The following is an 18,559-nucleotide window of genomic DNA, read 5'->3' on the forward strand; positions in this document are numbered from 1 at the left end:
TCCCTCCCTTGCTCTCTATAGTAGTGAGGGTCAAACGGAGGACTTCACACATACTAGGCAAATCTCTACCACTGATCTACACCCCCAATGGTTTGTTTATTTTGATACAAAGTCTCCCAATGTTGCCTCAAACACCTCGATCTTCATGCCTCAGCTGCCCTAGCAGTTGGCCTTACAGATGTGTGCCACCCCGCCCAGCCCGGTTAAAGCTCATTTGATCCCTTCCAACATCCCAGTGAGGCTCAGAATATTCCCATCCACTTTGGAGGTGAAGGAGAGGAGATCCAGAGACATTGTTACTTAAGTGCCAAGGCCAAGGCTGAGCAAGACCATGGCCAGACCTGTTCTAGACAGCTGGACCCACGTGGGCCATGCCTCTCCTCCAGCCCATGGGGACAGTGCCTCTGTGGTGAATTTCTTGTTCAGCTCTCCATGATGGAGTCATTAGGTTTCCTCTCAAACTGCCACAGGGGTATCCGCATGGTGCCCACCATCTCCACCAGGACAAATATCCTGGCGCCAGCTGGCGGCTCACACACTACACAGCCAGCAGCCCAGGAAAGGTCCCAGTGCTCGAGATTCCGAATCCTCCCTTCCTTTTTATTCTGGCACAGGGCCTCACTAAATTTTCCAGGCTGACCTTGTACTTACTCTGTAGCTCAGGAAGTCCTTGAGCTTGTCATCCTCCTGCATCGACCTTCCGAGCAGCTGGCATTGCAGGCCTGTGCCACCAAGCCCAACAGGTCAGTGGTTGAATAATTCAGTCAGAACAGCTCATCAGCCAGGCAAGATGGACCCAACTGGCACAACAGTGGCATGACTGTTATGATTGGATTTGAGACCTGATCCACATGTCTGGTACAAGAAAAAAAAAAAAAAGCCAAAAACCTAAGGCAGGGACTGGAGAAATGGCTCAGGGGTTAAGGTGCTTGCCTGTAAAGCCTAATGACCCAAGTTCATTTCCCCAGTACCCAAGTGAAGCCAATGCATGTGTCTGGAGTTCGTTTGCAGTGGTTGGAGGCCCTGGTGCGCCCATTTTGTCATTCTCCTATCTCCCTCTCTGCTTGCAAATAAATATTTTTTTTAAGCCTTTGGCTAGCGAAGTCATAGGCCCTAGGAGGGAAGCTACTACCATCTGGATAAATGGATATGTTATGCCCATTAACTAGCCCTATAAATAGTTATGTTTGGTCCCATAGATTGGTATTGCTCTCATCTTTAGTTAGCCAAGCTTCTTTTTGCAGATGGAGGTGGCTACTGAGGAGAGTCCAGAATCATGATAGTGGGGCTGGAGAGATGGCTTAGTGGTTAAGGTGCTTTCCTGTGAAGCCCAAGGACTCAGGTTCAAATCCCCAGTACTCATGTAGGCAAGATACACAACGTGGCACATGCATCTGGAGTTCATTTGCAGTGGCTAGAGGTCCTGGCAGGCCCATGCACACCACAAACACACACACACAATCTGTGCCTTCCTCTCAATTAAAAAAATATATATATATATATATATATATATATATATACATACATATATATATATATATTGGTTTTTTGAGGTAGGGTCTCACTGTAGCCCAGGCTGACCTGGAATTTTGGTTTTTTGAGGTAGGGTCTTGCTGTAGCCCAGGATGACCTGGAATTCACTATTTAGTCTCAGGGTGGCCTCGAACTCACTCCTCCTACCTCTGCCTCCCAAGTGCTGGGTTTAAAGGTGTGTACCACACAACCAGCTTACTTTTAATTTTTAAATCAAGAAAACATCTTTTTTCTGGGCTGAGCAAGACCCTACCTTGAAAAAAACAAAAGACAATGTGTGTGTATGTGTGTGTGTTTCCAAGTAAGAACTTGCTCTAGCCCAGGCTGACCTGGAATTCACTTTGTAGTCTCAGGGTGGCCTGGAATTTACTTTGATCCTCCTACCTGTTTAATCCCAAATGCTGGGATTAAAGGCATGTGCCACCATGCTTGGCTTAACTATTTATTTATTTCTTATTTCTTATTTTATTTATTGAAAATGAGCCATATTTTTATTTGTTCATTTCTTTTACTTTTTTTTTTTTTTTTTTTTTTTTTTTCCGAGGTAGAGTCTCTCTCTAGTCCAGGCTGGCCTCAAACTCACGGCGATCCACCTACCTCTGTCTCCCTAGCACTAGGATTAAAGGCATGCAGCACCATGACTGGCCTTTGATTCTTGCATTTATTATACTCTGATGATGGTGCACGCCTTTAATCCCAGTACTCAGGAAGCAGAGGTAGAAGGATAGTTGTGAGTTCCGAGGTCACCCTGAGAATAGAGTGAATTCCAGGTCAGCCTGTGACAGAGTAAAACCCTACCTCAAAAAATTTTTAAAAATAAATAAATAAAATAAAAAAATAAAAAAAGTTCTCTGATGATATCTGTTGCAGTCCCGTTCACATTGCTGGTAGAATTCACCCAACCAAGAACAGCTACTTTATTTATTTATTTGAGAGAGAGAGTGAGAGAAAGAGGGAAGGGGGAAGAGAGATTGAGAAGAGGGAATGGGTATACCAGGGCCTTTAGCCACTGCAAGTGAACTCCAGATGTATGTGTCACCTTGTGCATCTGGCTTTATGTGGGTACTGGGGAATCAAACCTGGGTCCTTAGGTTTGGCAGGCAAGCATCTTAACTACTAACCATCTCTCCAGCCCACTAATGTGATGTTTTAAAAAATCACATTGGCGGTAACAGATTTTGTGCATGACCCGGATTTAGTACCAGCAGGATGGCTAGAGGAGAGCGTGTATTTGAGATAGAATCATCTCTTCCAGAAAAAGGGGAATTCCTGGCTCTCCCCTACCTAGGTGGAGTTCTTTGTCCACTCCGCACGCGCCCGGGGATTCCCTTTCACAGCCCTCTGCGGTCGGGGAGGAGGAATGAGGCCGCCGCGCAGCTGGAACCGGAACTGAACATCCAGCGTTCAGATTCCGCCGGGAAGACTTAGGCAGAGAGCCCAGCCTTTGGACTTCTGGTTCCGGTTCTTGCATTCCGCGGGCTACGGTCGCCATGGAGGAGCCAGAGATGCAGCTGAAGGGGAAGAAAGTCACGGACAAGTTCACTGAGAGCGTCTATGTCCTGGCCAATGAGCCATCGGTGGCCCTATACCGCTTGCAGGAACATGTGCGCCGCTCACTGCCTGAGCTGGCCCAGCACAAGGCTGACATGCAGCGCTGGGAGGAGCAGAGCCAGGGAGCCATCTACACCGTGGAGTATGCCTGCAGTGCTGTGAAGAACCTGGTTGACAGTAGTGTGTACTTCCGCAGCGTGGAAGGCCTACTCAAACAGGCCATCAGCATCCGGGACCACATGAATGCCAGCTCCCAGGGCCACAGGTAGCCTCTGTGCACCCACCTGTGCCCTACTCTGTCATCAACATTGCCAGCCCAGTTGCTCAGTGTCTGGAGATTTCTGCTTGTCACTTGTCACCAGACTCTGAGCCCAGTGGTATACCTGAGCTGGGCACCAGGAACACAGCTGGGGCAAAGCAGCTGGCTTCTAGGGAGATGGCAGCCGAGTCAATCCACAGCAGGCAGGAGCATGTAAACTTCATTGCAAGGGAAGCAATGGATTCTCCACAATGCCGTGGGGACCAAGGCAATGCCAAGACCCAGGAGCCTGTACTCTGAACACGTTAGAGGAGCCTGTCTGTGTCGTAGCAAGTGAGCGAGGCAGGTGAAAGCAGGGCCTCTCCACCCGGGCCATACTCCTCTCAAACTGAGGGAGAGTCAAAAATGAAAAAAGAAAGAAAAAAATGCTTACTGTTTTGGCACAGGAGGGGTATGGAGAGCTAACTTGTATTTCCTCTGTTTTTGTCATAACTTAATAAACATGCCTCTGACAAAAAAAAAAAAATCACATTGGCTACCATCATGAAAACAAATGATCATAAATGTTGGCGGGGATGTGGAAAAAGAGGAACCCTTCTACACTGCTGGTGGGAATGCAATCTGGTCCAGTCATTGTGGAAGTCAGTGTGGAGGTTCCTAAAACAGCTAAAGATTGATCTACCATATGACCCAGCTATAGCACTCCTAGGCATATATCCTAAGGACTCATCTCATTTCCTTAGAAGTACGTGCTCAACCATGTTTATTGCTGCTCAATTTAGAATAGCTGGGAAATAGAACCAGCCTAGATGTCCCTCAACTGATGAGTGGATAATGAAGATATGGTACATTTATACAATGGAGTTCTACTCAGCGGTAAAGAAAAATGAAGTTATGCAATTTGCAGAAAAATGGATGGATCTGGAAAGGATTATACTAAGTGAGGTAACCCAGGCCCAGAAAGCCAAGCGCCACATGTTCTCTCTCATATGTGGATCCTAGCTACAGATGATTGGGCTTCTGTGTGAGAAGGAAAAAACTCAGTAGCGGAGGCCAGTAAATTAAAAAGGAGATATAAAGGGAAGAGAAATGAAGGGAGGAGGGTACTTAATAGGTTGGTATTGTATATATGTAAGTAGAATGATTGAGATGGGAAGGGGTATGATGGAGAATGGAATTTCAAAGGGCAAAGTGGGGGGAAGGGAGGGTATTACCATGGGATATTTTAAAAATCATGGAAAATGTTAATAAACATTGAGAAAAATTAAAAAAATATTTTAATATATTTATTTGTAAGGAAAAAGAAAGAGGAAGAGAGAGAGAATGGGTACATTAGAGTCTCTTGCCAACTAAGGACACGTGCACCACTTTGTGCATCTGGCTTTACATGAGTGCTGGAAAATCAAATCCAGGTTGTCAAGCTTTGTAAGCAAGTGCCTTTATTACTTGCACTGCCTAACGACTTGGGTTAGATTCCCCAGCACCCACATCAAGCCAGATGCACAAAGTGGCACATGCATCAAGTTTGTTTGTAGTGGCAAGGGGTTCTGGCATGCCCATTCTCTCCCTGTCTATCTCTCTCTGTTTGCAAATAAAAAAAATTTTTTTTTTGGTTTTTTGAGGTAGGGTCTCACTCTAGCCCAGGCTGACCTGGAATTCACTATGTAGTCTCAGGGTGGCCTCAAACTCACAGTGATCCTCCTACCTCAGTCTCCCAAGTGCTGGGATTAAAGGCGTGCGCCACCACGCCCAGCTCTAAAAAAATTTTTTAAAAAAGTAAGCAAGTTCCTTTAAAGGCTGAACAAACTCTCCAGCCTCACAATGTGATATTTAAATGCATATATGCAATGAGGAATAATTAGTTATCATCTCTTATCATCAGCCATTTGAAATCCACTATTTTGAAATATACATGGTTACTGGTTTAGTCACCCTGCTGTGCAACTGGTCTCAAAACGATTCCTCTCTTCTCTCTGAACCTTTTCATCAACTCCCCATTTCTCCCCTCCCCACCCTCTGATAACCGTGAGGCTATTCCTTTCTTTTTAGTTCAAATTTACCGACTTCCACATGTACGTGACACAGTTCAGTAGCTGTCTTCCTCTGCCTGGGTCATTCATTCTGTAATTTGGTCACTGTGAATAGTTCTGCCATGAACATGGAGGTACAGATACCTCTTCAACAGATTGATTCAGGAGACTGATTTCAGCTTCTGTGGATATAAACCCAACCCCAACAGTAGCATTCCTCGCTTTGTGAGCTGCTCAGCGGCGGGAGGGGGGGGGGTCGTAGCTCAGGACTGAGTGTGCCTCCTCCCCCGTCCCCCCATGCCCCATGGGCATGCATGATTGGGTGAGTACTGTTTTCTGTCAAAATCTGCCTTCACTGCCTTGGAATATGTCACTTCCAAGCTAAAGTGGGCAGGGAAAATAGAACAACCCTGATGGTGCCAAGTCAGGATAAAGGTCCAAGTGGAGCTTCCTAGCAGCTTTCAGACCTTCAGAAACCTGAGTCTGATCTGCACCTGTACCATGTTGTTTCCACCATAGCATATAAAGGCCATTTTAAGATGATTCTGCCTGACCCTTAAACAAAGAGCAAAAGTAAAATGAAACCTAGTTAAAATGCAGGTACTGTCTATGGCTAGGTATGCTCAACTTGAAGAAAATACTATCTTAGTAGTGCATGCATATGTGATGCATACAAGTTGCCACAAGCCTCTGTATTTTATTTATTTTTTGTTTATTTTATTTATTTATTTATTTGAGAGTGACAGAGAGAGAGAGAGAGAGAGAGAGAGAGAGAGAGAGAGAGAGAGAGAGAGAGAATGGGTGCACCAGGGCCTGCAGCTATTGCAAATGAACTCCAGACACGTGCGCCCCCTTGTGCGTCTGCCTAATGTGGGTCCTGGGGAATGGAGCCTCAAACCTGGGTCCTTAGGCTTCACAAGCAAGCGCTTAACCACTAAGCCATCTGTGGTGGTTTGATTCAGGTGTCCCCCATAAACTTAGGTGTTCTGAATGCTAGGTTCCCAGCTGATGGAGATTTGGGAATTAACGCCTCCTGGAGGAAGTGTATTGTTGGGGGCGGGCTTATGGGCTTTATAGCCAGTTTGCCCATGCCTGTGTTTGGCACACCCTTCTGTTGCTGTAGTCCACCTTATGTCCTTATGTTGGCTGGGGGTGATGTCCACCCTCTGCTCATGCCATCGTTTTCCCCTGCCATCGTGGAGCTTCCCCTTGAGCCTGTAAGCCAAAGTAAATCTCTTTTTCCCAGAAGCTGCTCTTGGTTGGGTGATTTCTACCAGCAATGTGAACTGGATTGCAACAGTAAAGTGGTACCGAGGAGTGGGGTTGCTGCTAGACACCTGACTGTATGGCTTTGGCCTTTTGGAGCTGATTTTCAAGAGGAATGTGGAAGGAGTTGAAACCTTGGCCTAAGAGATGTCTTGCAGTGCTGTTAAGTACAGCTTGATGGACTATTGTGGTCTGAGCTGCAAGACCTGAATGCAGTAAGAACTATGGGATGTGAGGTTTGGCTTATGAGGGTGAGAAAGAGCTTTGCCTGGACTGGGCTAGCAGTTTGTGTGAGAAGCTTGCTCTTGTGCCCATGTCCTGAGAAGTTGTGCAGGGTTGCTTTGCGTAGAAATGAACTGGTGTGTGCAGAGAGATATGGCACAGAAAGAAAAATCTTTAGGTGAACTGTTGCCCGTTCAGCTGCAACTGAGAGATTACAACTTTTGAGACTGGGCTAGCTGACCTGAACTGGGGCAACAAGAAGAATGTAGACTCTTTTGAAGGGGCCTGGGTGCTCAAGGAGTCCTGTTCTTCAAAGTCTTCTTTAATCCCCCCTGGATTAACAAATTGGCACCCTACCTGGTATTGTGGAGTATAAGAAATGCTGGAAAGAGGGTCATTGAGTTTGCAACACGGTCTTGTGTTTTGGAAATGGCCATGGGCAGTGTGAAACAGGTTTGCTGGTTGCCTGCATAGAGACCCCATGGGGCCATGAGGATGAACCGTGGCTTGCAGTGGAGACCCAGTGGAGATGCCGGGACCACGAGATGGCTGCCGAGGAGCTGCCGCCCTGATGAAGTTTTCCAGGACTGTGAGTAGCCTAGCTGGAGGGGCGGAATTGGAATGCCAGAGACTTGTTAATGGTTAGAATTATCGGACTTGAAGTTTTGTCACTGGCTAGAGTTGCTGGACTTGAAGCTACAGAGTTTGATATTTGCCCTGGTTGTTTAAATCTTGTATTGGTTGAATGTTTCTTTGCTATGCCCAATGCCATCTATTGCAGTGTGAATATTTATTCTGTGCCATTATGGGGTTTTTGAGGTTATTTTTTGGTATTATGGCTCAGTTAAAAGATCTTGGACTATGGGGATGTATGAACATCATTGGGATTGATAAAAACTATGGGGATTTTTAAAGTCAGACTGAAAGCATTATATTTTACATCATGTATGGATATCAGTTTATGGGGGCCAGGGGTAGAATGTGGTGGTTTGATTCAGGTGTCCCCCATAAACTTAGGTGTTCTGAATGCTAGGTTCCCAGCTGATGGAGATTTGGGAATTAACGCCTCCTGGAGGGAGTGTATTGTTGGGGGCGGGCTTATGGGCTTTATAGCCAGTTTGCCCATGCCAGTGTTTGGCACACCCTTCTGTTGCTGTAGTCCACCTTATGTTGGCCAGGGGGTGATGTCCACCCTCTGCTCATGCCATCGTTTCCCCCTGCCATCGTGGATCTTCCCCTCGAGCCTGTAAGCCAAAATAAGTCTTTTTCCCAAAAGCTGCTCTTGGTTGGGTGATTTCTACCAGCAACGCGAACCGGACTGCAACACCATCTCTCCAGCCCGCCTCTGCTTTTTTGTTTTTGTTTTTGTTTTTTGGGTTTTCGCGGTAGGGTGTCACTCTAGCCCAGGCTGACCTGGAATTCACTATGGAGTTTCAGGGTGACCTCAAACTCACGGCAATCCTACCTTTGCCTCCCTAGTGCTGAGATTAAAGGCATGTGCCACCACGCCCAGCTCCGCCTCTGTATTTTTAAACATTCTTTCTGCCTCTATTGCGTGATGTTCCCTGGGCCTTGCAGGGGGTTCTATAGATGTCCCATAACCACCACTTCTTTCCTACTTGCAAGAGAAAAGAGGGTTCCTGTCTCCTGGAAGTCTCTGGGCCATACCTCCTCCATGATAGGAAGTGACCTTTCTCTGTGTGTCACCTGCCTAGTAGGATGTACACATTCTGTCATGACAGCAAACCTGTCTCCACATCCCACGTTTTAAATTTTTTTAATTATTTATTTATTTATTTGAGAGCAACAAAAAATATGGAACGCTTCACAAATTTGCATGTCATCCTTGCGCAGGGGCCATGCTAATCTTCTCTGTATCGTTCCAATTTTAGTATATGTGCTGCCGAAGCGAGCACTAATTTTTTTAAATTATTTCTGTAGTGCTAGGGATAGGTTCATGTTTACCTTTCAAAAACCATGGGTGAGTTTAAGTCTCTTAGCAATCTGGTTCATTTGTAGCATAAAAACTGATTTTCTAAGCTGGGCATGGTGGCACACACCTTTAATCTCAGCACTTGGGAGGCAGAGGTAGGAGGATTTTTATGAGTTCGAGGCCACCCTGAGACTGCATAGTGAATTCCAGGTCAGCCTGAGCTAGAAAGAGACCCTATCTCGAAAAACCAAAAACACACAAACAAACAAAAAGAAAACCTGATGTTCTTCAGGCGAGAGAGATGGCTGGGCAGTTAAGCACTTGCCTGTGAAGCCTAAGGACCCAGGTTTGACTCCCCCAGAACCCACATAAGCCGGATGCACAGGTTGTGCATGCACACAAGGTGGCACACCAGTCTGGAGTTCATCTGCAGTACCTAAGGCCTTGGTGCACCAACTCTCTCAATCTCTCTGCTTATGAGTAAGTGATAAAACATTTTTAAATGAAATTTGAAACAGAGAGATGGGGGGAGGTGTGTGCCAGGGCCTTCTCTCTCTGCAAATGAACTCCAGGTGTATGCATCACTTTGTGTATCTGAGTTTATGTGGGTACTGTGGAATCCAGCTCAGACCATCAGGCTTTGCAAGAAATGGCCTTTTACCACTGAGCCGTCGCTCCAGCCCTGCATAGCAAGTTTGAAGTCAACCTGAACATGAAACTGCCTAAAAACTCAATAGATGATTCACTGACAGAGGCTATTGTGCTTGGATGTAGCGATGTAGCTAGTTGGTAGAGTGCTTGGCTGTCCATGCACAAAGCCCTGGGCTAGATTCTCCACACTGACAGGGGGCTTGACTGTGCAAGCCTTTAATCAAGAACTGGTGAAGGTGGAGGCAGGGGAATCAGAAGTGCAAGGCCATCTTCCCCCTATGGTACCCGAGTCCCTGCTTCTCTTTAAAAAGGGAAGGATATGAACATAATTTGAAACAAGGGTTGAGTGATTGAAAATATGAATTGCAAGTTGATGTTGAAGGCATAGCTGAGAACCAGTGGTGAGGAGACTGCATGCTGAAATATGGTTTAGGTTCTTGCAGACTCAGGAACATTAGGCAGTGGGTGTGCCTGCCTTGCCATCTCTGGTCACAGGCCTCTAATCTGTTCTAAAACTGGGCATGGGCTCAGGTTTCAGGTTGTCTAGCTGTGTCTTGGATACTGAGTAGCTTTAATGTTTGTTTGTTTGTTTGTTTGTTTGTTTGTTTGTGTTTCATGGTAGGGTTTCACTCTAGCTGAGGCTGACCTAGAATTCACTATGTAGTCTCAGGGTGGCCTCGAACTCCTGGTGATCCTCCTACCTCTGCCTCCCGAGTGCTGGATTTAAAGACGTGTGCCACCACGCCTGGCCTAAGTTGTTTTTTGTTTTTTTTTTTAATGTGAAAATAATTATTGTGGCCATACAGGATAATGCCATTGTCTTAATGTGGCCTAAACGTCAAGAGAAATGTTAGGGTTTCCGCAGTGATTTCAAGTGGCCCAGAGAAACTACCTAACTGTAGGCAGACACACAAAAAAAGATGAAGCAAAAGGGTCCCAGTTTTTCTAAAAGGGCTTTAGAAGGCACCATTGTCCACTGTACCTGTCCTTCTGTTATTTTAAAAACATATTTATTAGAGACACACAGAGAGAAAGGGCATGGTAGGGCCTCTAGGCACTGCAAAGGAACTCCAGATGCATTGTGCCACCTTGTGCATCTATCTGGCTTGTTTGTGGGTACTGGGGACTAGAACCTGGGTCCTAAGGCCTTGCAGCCAAGCACCTTAACCAATGAGCAATCTCTCCAGCCCATTTTTTTTTTCCCCCTATGGCAAAGAATAGGGTTACAAATAAAGAGAAAAGATGAAAAAATTCCACACCTCATTCTGAGAACTCTTGCCCAGAACTGTCTCAGATTTGGTTCTATTTCATAAGCAAGGAAACTCAGGTTCAGTCGAGTCAGGATGCTTTTAAGTGAGGAAGTTGTAGGATCTGATGATGTTCATTACACGTGTGTGTGTGTGTGTGTGTGTGTGTGTGTGTGTGAGAAAGAGAGAGAGAGAGAGAGAGAGAGAACACTCCCTCAAATAAATTAAGAAATAAATAATAAAATAGAAGGACTGATACAATGCACACCTGTGCCTTTGGGATTGGGATAGGGATAGGGATATACATACATACATACATACATACATACATATACGTAGAGAGAGGACCCCCATGGTAAGGCTGCTACCCCAAAGAAGCTGACTGGTGACACAAGCCCAACTGCACACGATTCTATCCTCACATCTTCCTTCTCATCCAACATTCAACGTCATGCCTGTACCCGGGTTCCAGCTGTCACGTCAGCCAGATGCACAAAGGCGAGGCAAGCGCAAGGTCGCACAAGCCCACTAGGTGGCACAAGTGCCCAGAGTTTGATTGCAGTGGCTGAGGTCCTGGCATGCCAACTCACTAGCTCCTCTCTCTCTAAAAACAAAAACAAACCAAAATAAACAAACGAAAAAAACCAGCTGGGCATGGTGGCGCACACCATTAATCCCAGCACTTGGGAGGCACAGTTAGGAGGATTGCCCTTTTGAGGCCATCCTGAGACTGCACAGTGAATTTCAGGTCAGCCTAAGCTACAGTGAGATTCTACCTCAAAAAAAAAAAAAAACAAAACAAAAAACAGAAACTATAGGAGCCAGGCACAGTGGCACATGCCTTTAATCCCAGCATTTGGAAGGCAGAGGTAGGAGGACTGCCATGAGTTCGAGGCCACCCTGAGACTACAGAGTCAGAGATTCATGCTATATTTTTGGCTTTGTTTTCAAATATAACAATGCTCAATATAAATGATGTTAAAAATAGCATGGAGTCAAGCATGGTGGCGCATGCCTTTAATCCCAGCACTTGGGAGGTAGGAGGACTGCCCTGAGTTTGAGGCCACCCTGAGAACAAATGGTGCATTCCAGGTTAGCCTGTCAGCCTGGGCTAGAACAAAAACCTATTTTGGATAAACAAAACAAAACAAAAACACATGGGGCTGGAGAGATGGCTTAGCAGTTAAGCACTTGCCTGTGAAGCCTAAGGACCCTGGTTCAAGGCTCAGTTCCCCAGGACCCACGTTAGCCAGATGCACAAGGGAGCGCACACATCTGGAGTTCGTTTACAGAGGCGGGAGGCTCTGGCATGCCCATTCTCTTCTCTCTCTGCCTTCTTCTCTCTGTCACTCTCAAATAAATAAACAAAAAACATTTTCAATTATTTATTTATTTGAGAGCAACAGACACAGAGAGAAAGACAGATAGAGGGAGAGAGAATGGACGCGCCAGGGCTTCCAGCCTCTGCAAACGAACTCCAGACGCATGCGCCCCATTGCGCATCTGGCTAACGTGGGACCTGGGGAACCGAGCCTCGAACCGGGGTCCTTAGGCTTCACAGGCAAGCGCTTAACTGCTAAGCCATCTCTCCAGCCCCGAAAAACTTTTTTAAAAAAACACCATGAACTTTGTACTAGGAGAGACACAAGTAGAGCATGTCTTTGAGGCAAAACCTTACTAATAAAATATACACGTCAACAAGAGGAATATTTTGAATAGATATGATTTTATTAGAAAAATCAAACGATTTGACAATTAATTTGTTGTCAGTTCCCTTAGATTTCATGCATGTCAAGAATGAATGTACAGATGAGGGCCTTGCTTAGCAGTACTATACCTGTGTAGCATGAGATGGTTGGTTGATTCAGGCATTGAAAATAAGTGAAGTGGACTGGAGAGATGGTTGCATGGTTAAGGACTGAGTTTGCTTTCCCAGTAGTCACGTAACACCAGGTGTGAAGGTAAAATTAAGTAATTAAGGACTACTATTGTTCACATTTTAGAAAACATTGCGTGGGTTCTCCTCATATCCCCATGGCATAATCTGAATAAGGATAAACGCAGGTGCATGCTTCCTGTCTTTTCTTTCCTACCCTCTCTGTCACATAAGACCCCTCCTCTTCTAGTCACTCTTTTCTCTCTCTACCCTCTTCTAAATATCCCATCACAATAATGTGTTAGATCCAACAAATTACTATAAACTAACTTAAAAGTAATCAGTATATATCAACTAAAGTTGCCTTGTAAAGTTCCTATGTCCTCAGCTAATATTATTTTTTTAAACTTATTTGAAAGAAAGAGAATGGGCAGGCAAGGGACCTCTAGCCACTGAAAAGGAACTCCAGACCCACATACCACCTTGTGCAGCTGGATTTATGTGGGTTTTGGGGAACTGAACCTGAGTCCTTTGGCTTAGCAGGCAGGTGCCTTAACTCTAAACCATTTCTCCAGCCCTGCTGTACAGTTTTCAATATAAAAAACAATGTATGATAGTCGAGTGTGGTGGCACAAGCCTTTTAAACCCAACACTTGGAAAGTAGAGGTAGGTGGATTCCCATGAGTTCAAGGAAACTCTGAGACTACATAGTGAATTCCAGGTCAGCCTGGGCTAGAGACCCTACCTCAAAAAAGCAAAGAAAACAATATATGCCTCATGTGCCTTGAAGCATAATTGTAACAGAAACATGGAAACATTCTCATTTGCAGGTAAGAAGGAAACTAGAATGAAGTGGACTTATATACAGCCATTAAAAAAAACAGTCAACTTGGGTTGGAGAGATGGCTTAACAGTTAAGGCACTTGACTGTGAAGCTTAAGGACCTAGGTTTGATTCTCCAGGCCCCATGTAACCAAGATGTAGAGTGGAGTAAGAGTAGAAAATGATCAGAGAATAGATACAGGACACCTAGGAGCTTTCTAAAAAGTTAACATGAAAACTATAAAGCACAGTTGCACAAAACCAGAGATAAATGAATGTCACATTTGCTTGTGAACAATACCTCGAAAGGTTGGAGCTAATGGCCTAAAAGCCATGACCCAGATCTGAGTCACAGATTGGCTGGTGCTGCGCTTTTGATTTTGCTTTCAAATGTAATAGTGGTCAGCTTAAATGATGTTTAAAATAACACAGGCTTTGTAATATGGAAGAAATAATTAACATACATTTGGCACAGTGTTATTGTGATAATATCCATATGCCAATATATTGACTTCCACAATAGCTATTAACTAGTGATGTTTTAGTTCTTAACTAAAATGAACTGCAAATCTATATACTTTGTCCTGGTATGTAATCAGATGTACAATGGTGTCAGATTTATCACCTTCCCTTTGAAATGCTTTTGTTTAAATTAAATGTACATATGGAGCAATAATGTGATGTGTCTATCATACACGTAAAATTACACAGTGAATTTTCCCTATAGAAATTTTCCCATGAGGGTTAAGGATGACCCCCCCAATTAAAAAAAAACAAAAACAAAAACATTATTTTAGAGTTTAAAGAGATACATCTTCCAGCTAATTCTAACCATGTATAAGAATGGAAGATATTTTATTTCATTAAGAATTTACTCTATGAATGTGCTGTAATTTTATCATAATCCTCTCCTATCATTCTATTCCCCCAACCACTATTACACTTAGCTCCCTCTTCTTACCAAAAATTCCTTTACTCTTTCAATGTCTCATTCCTTGTGTCCTGCCTCATTCTCCATGTCAATATTGCACAAGTCTTGCTGGGTAATCAGTACTCAGGATATTTGTGTGTGTGTGTGTGTGTGTGTGTGTGTTTTGGTTTTCAAGGTGTGATCTCACTCTAGGATGACCTGGAATTCACTCATGACGGCACTACTATCTCTGCCTCCTGAGTGCTGGGATTAAAGGCGGGTGCCACCATGCCTGGCTTGTCTAAGGATATTCTTGAAAGCACTTAAACACTAAGAAATATTTCAAAAGGAGCCTACTAGCATACATGGTGTCATGGTCCTGTTGTGAACAGCTGATTGCAAGTTATTTTTAAACAGAAACATCAGGGTAAAATTCTGAGGGGCGAATGACCTGTAACTCTGATCATAATTACAAACCTATTAAATCAGGTCTAGTGGTGCAAGTCCCCAACCAAACCATGTCAGTTGACTTGTTTCTGGAGAGACAGCCAACCAGAGAGAAACATGTGCAATCGGCGTGTCTTGAGTGCCAACCAATCAGCAAAATGCTTTCCCTTGACTGGCCAGGTCCCTGCGGATATCAGGCTGTTTACCTTTTTTGTGCTTTCTCTACGTGGCTCCGGCTTGCCTTCTCAAAGTTGACCAAACTCTAAGCGCCACCCTTTTCAATACTCTGGATAAGTTCAGCAGTATGCAGTTTTAGAACCGACCTAACAAAGCTGTCTCCAGAAAGCAATATATTTACTGTTTTCCTTGTTTTGTTTTCTTCAGATATTGAAGTCTTTCAATTCATTCACAATAGGTTGTCTACTAAATTACTCAATGTTTTCTCTCAATAAAGAACAAATATTTTTGACATTCCTTTTATCTATCTGGTTATCCTTGAAGCTATCATAAATATAGGTGAGAAATAGATAATGGTACCCACTTTATTGGACTTTTCTACCAAAATTGACAAGCACAAATTTCAAGAGCCTACAAAATGTCCAACAATACATACATTTGAATGTTACAATACTTAGAACTGACCCACAGGTTTTAGACTTGACAATCAGCCTAATGTTTAAAACAAAACTCAGGGTCAACAAATTTTGATTAGGATTTTATAGTAGCTTTCCTACTGAAAACTGTATGTGCGGCAACAATAAATAAGGCAGATTTGAAAAATAAATATTGTTACATGAGGGGGACAGGGAAATATTTTTTTTCTTTTTTGAGGTAGGGTCTTGCCATAGCCGAGACTGACCTGGAATTCACTATGCATTTTTAGGCTTGCCTTGAACTCAGTGATCCTCCTAACCTCTGCCTCCTGAGTGCTGGGATTAAAGGTGTGCATCACCACACCTGGCAAGAGAAATAATTATTTTTTTCTTTGGTTTTTCCAGGTAGGGTTTCACTCTAGCCCAGGATGACCTGGAATTCACTATGTAGTCTCAGGGTGGTCTCAAACTCATGGCGATCCTCCTGCCTCTGCCTCCCAAGTGCTGGGATTAAAGACATGTGCCACCTTGCCCAGGTCTCCTCACTTTTTAAAAAATTTTATTGTTATTTTTGAGAGTGACAGAGAATGGGCACACCAGGGCTTCCAGCCACTGCAAACGAACTCCAGACGCGTGCGACCCCTTGTGCATCTGGCTAAAGTGGGTCCTGGGAATTTAAGCCTCAAACTGGGGTCCTTAGGCTTCACAGACAAGCACTTAACCGCTAAGCCATCTCTCCAGCTCTCTCCTCACTTTTAAGACAGTTTCTCACTGTAGCCAAGACTAGTCTCAAACTGACTATGTAGCCAAAGATGACCTTGAACTTGAGCTTCTGAGGGGCAGTTACATTAGGATTCACTGAAGCAGCAGGAACAAGACGACCAGCAGAAGGAGCAGGCGATTCAGGACCCCTGGGAGTATCAGGACCATCAGGAGTTTGCAAGTTGAAAGCTTGGTTCCCAGAAGTTGACACCATTGTGAGAGAGTGTGCAAACTTCTGAACTTGTGTCCTAGCTGAGGAAGGAGGCACTGAAATGCATATCTTGTTCTCTCTCCCTCTGGCTGCCAAGTCATTGATGAGCAGCTCTGGCTCATCACAGGCTTCTGCCTTATGATGATGGGCCTGTGATCATAGCATGCAGGATGCAGACAAAAGATCAGGAGCAGGGCTGGAGAGATGGCTTAGCGGTTAAGCGCTTGCCTGTGAAGCCTAACGACCCCGGTTCGAGGCTCGGTTCCCCAGGTCCCACGTTAGCCAGATGCATAAGGGGGCGCACGCGTCTGGAGTTCGTTTGCAGAAGCTGGAAGCCCTGGCACGCCCATTCTCTCTCTCTCCCTCTATCTGTCTTTCTCTCTGTGTCTGTCGCTCTCAAATAAATAAATTAAAAATTAAAAAAAAAAAACACTGTTTAAAAAAAAAAAAAAAGATCAGGAGCCAAAGGTCATCCTCAATTGTATAGAAAGTTTGAGTCCAGCCTGGGCTACATGACACCTGTCTCAAAAAATTCATATGAACCCAACAAGAACAAAATCAACTAAGAGGTGGAACTGAGGACGTAGCTTATGGGAGAGCACTGGGATAGAATGACAAGGCCCTAAGAAGGAGTGCCAGTACATGGGGTGGGGGCAGGGCTGGGTGAGGGACAACTCAGTGTAGCTGAAGATGTGGCTGGCTGAATGGTAGTCCACTTGCCTACCATGCATGAGGCCCAAGGTCTGAGCCCCATCCACCCCCCCCACACACACACACACACACGAAACTAGCTCAGCGATTTCAGATAATGACTTCTAAAGCACAAATGTAGTTAAAGGAGTCATAAAAGAAAACTATGGTTTATCTCAATAACATTTTTGTAAAATACATGGATGTTTTTGTTCTCATAAACTCTCTCGGGAGGATTATGACTTGAGTTCTGAATTAAACACGAAAGTCTTCAGAGGACCTCGAAGGACTTGAAGCAGCAACTAGAAAGAGAAAGTGAGAATTACACTCTTTATTTCAAAGACATCAAGATTACTAGCACACAATAGTTAGGAAGTGTGAGAGCAGTACCAGTGTATATAAAAACACAAATATGCATGTACCACTAGAATATACAACATTGGAATGAAACACAATGTGCCCAACTTTCACAAAGAATTCATTCTCATCAAAGATAAGTGTGAGTGAATTCCCATTTTTCACTCAGCTATTTAACAGTCACATGCTAAGTGAATAGCACACACTGGAACCAGGAACAAGGGCTCAAACTATAGGGGAGTCGGGCTGGAAAGATGGCTAAGTGGTCAAGGCGATTGCCTGTGAAGCCTAAGGACTCATGTTCTACTCTCCAGATTCCATGTTAGCCAGATGCACACAGGGGAGGCAAGCACCAGGTCCACTAGGTGGCCTAAGCATCTGGAGTTCAACTGTAGTGGCTGAGGCCCTGGCATGTCAAGTCTCTGTCACTCCTCTCTCTCTCTCTCTTGCTCTCTCTCTAAAACAACAATAACAAAAAAACTGTAAGGAAGTTATATTTGCACTCACATATTGGCTAAAAAAGGTAGAGGCTATTGTCATTCGCAGAGTTCTTGCCATAAAAAAGTTTTAAAAATCTTAGTAATTCATGCAGACTCTAGATGTAAAAAATTCTCCACATCTTGCACTCTGCATGAAGCAATGTGGAAGGACAGAGGACTCTTAACCAGCTAGAGCTCACTCAACAAACATGCTCATTTTACTCTACAGAAGAGACAGGCTGTCCTAGGCTATAGTTATCCATGACAAGGCCCATCAAATAATTCAGTCCATATAAGTACTGAAAGAGAACAACAGTGTGACTAAGGAAAAGAAAAAAGGATGTTGATTACCACATCCCGATCACTGAGGCCCTTGGTGGCTCAATCATCCCCAATCATAGCTAAAGGAAGCAGAACAGTCTAAATAGTGAAAGGAGTTCGTAAAGGGCCCATGGGTGCCTTGCAAGGGAGTACTATTATTCCTCCTGCCAGTGATGAAGGGAATGCCTCTCCCAACCCCCTAAGTCCTTCAGTATCCTGAGCAAGCCTCTTCACAAGTTCACTACTCCCCTCATCCCCTGGCCAGCCTGGGAGCTAAATTACAAACTGCTTATGCAGCTCTGTCAGTCCTCAGGGGCATCACACGCCACCATCTTCTTCGGCCAGTCACCACTTGAAGGGACACTTACCTAAACAGGACAGGCAAATTATTTCACCATA

General features: G+C 44.5%; 2 protein-coding genes and 1 non-coding gene across 3 annotated transcripts in view; 1 reads left to right on the plus strand and 2 right to left on the minus strand.

Annotated features, from left to right (window-relative positions):
- The first annotated feature begins 2,918 nt into the window (after positions 1 to 2,918).
- Positions 2,919 to 3,901, plus strand: LOC123455322 (BLOC-1-related complex subunit 8). Its single transcript, XM_045136033.1, has one exon. The coding sequence runs from the start codon at positions 3,024 to 3,026 to the stop codon at positions 3,351 to 3,353; it is 330 nt and encodes a 109-aa protein (XP_044991968.1). The 5' UTR covers positions 2,919 to 3,023; the 3' UTR covers positions 3,354 to 3,901.
- A 4,769-nt stretch (positions 3,902 to 8,670) lies between these two features.
- On the minus strand, positions 8,671 to 8,777 carry LOC123455486. The gene has a single exon (XR_006633947.1). It is a non-coding gene; the product is annotated as a U6 spliceosomal RNA (small nuclear RNA).
- An 8,368-nt stretch (positions 8,778 to 17,145) lies between these two features.
- Positions 17,146 to 18,559, minus strand: part of LOC123455288 (collagen alpha-5(IV) chain-like) — a 28,613-nt gene continuing 27,199 nt past the window's right edge. Inside the window, exon 18 of the mRNA XM_045135662.1 lies at positions 17,146 to 17,305. The gene's annotated coding sequence lies outside the window, so the exon portion shown is untranslated. The remainder of the gene's footprint in view (positions 17,306 to 18,559) is intronic.

Source organism: Jaculus jaculus, chromosome 16, assembly GCF_020740685.1.
Source record: "Jaculus jaculus isolate mJacJac1 chromosome 16, mJacJac1.mat.Y.cur, whole genome shotgun sequence".
NCBI lineage: Eukaryota > Metazoa > Chordata > Mammalia > Rodentia > Dipodidae > Jaculus > Jaculus jaculus.

What these genes read in the sequence shown, in the direction of transcription:
- LOC123455322 (XM_045136033.1), top strand. Translation starts at nt 3,024, where the DNA reads ATGGAGGAGCCAGAGATGCAGCTGAAGGGGAAGAAAGTCACGGACAAG.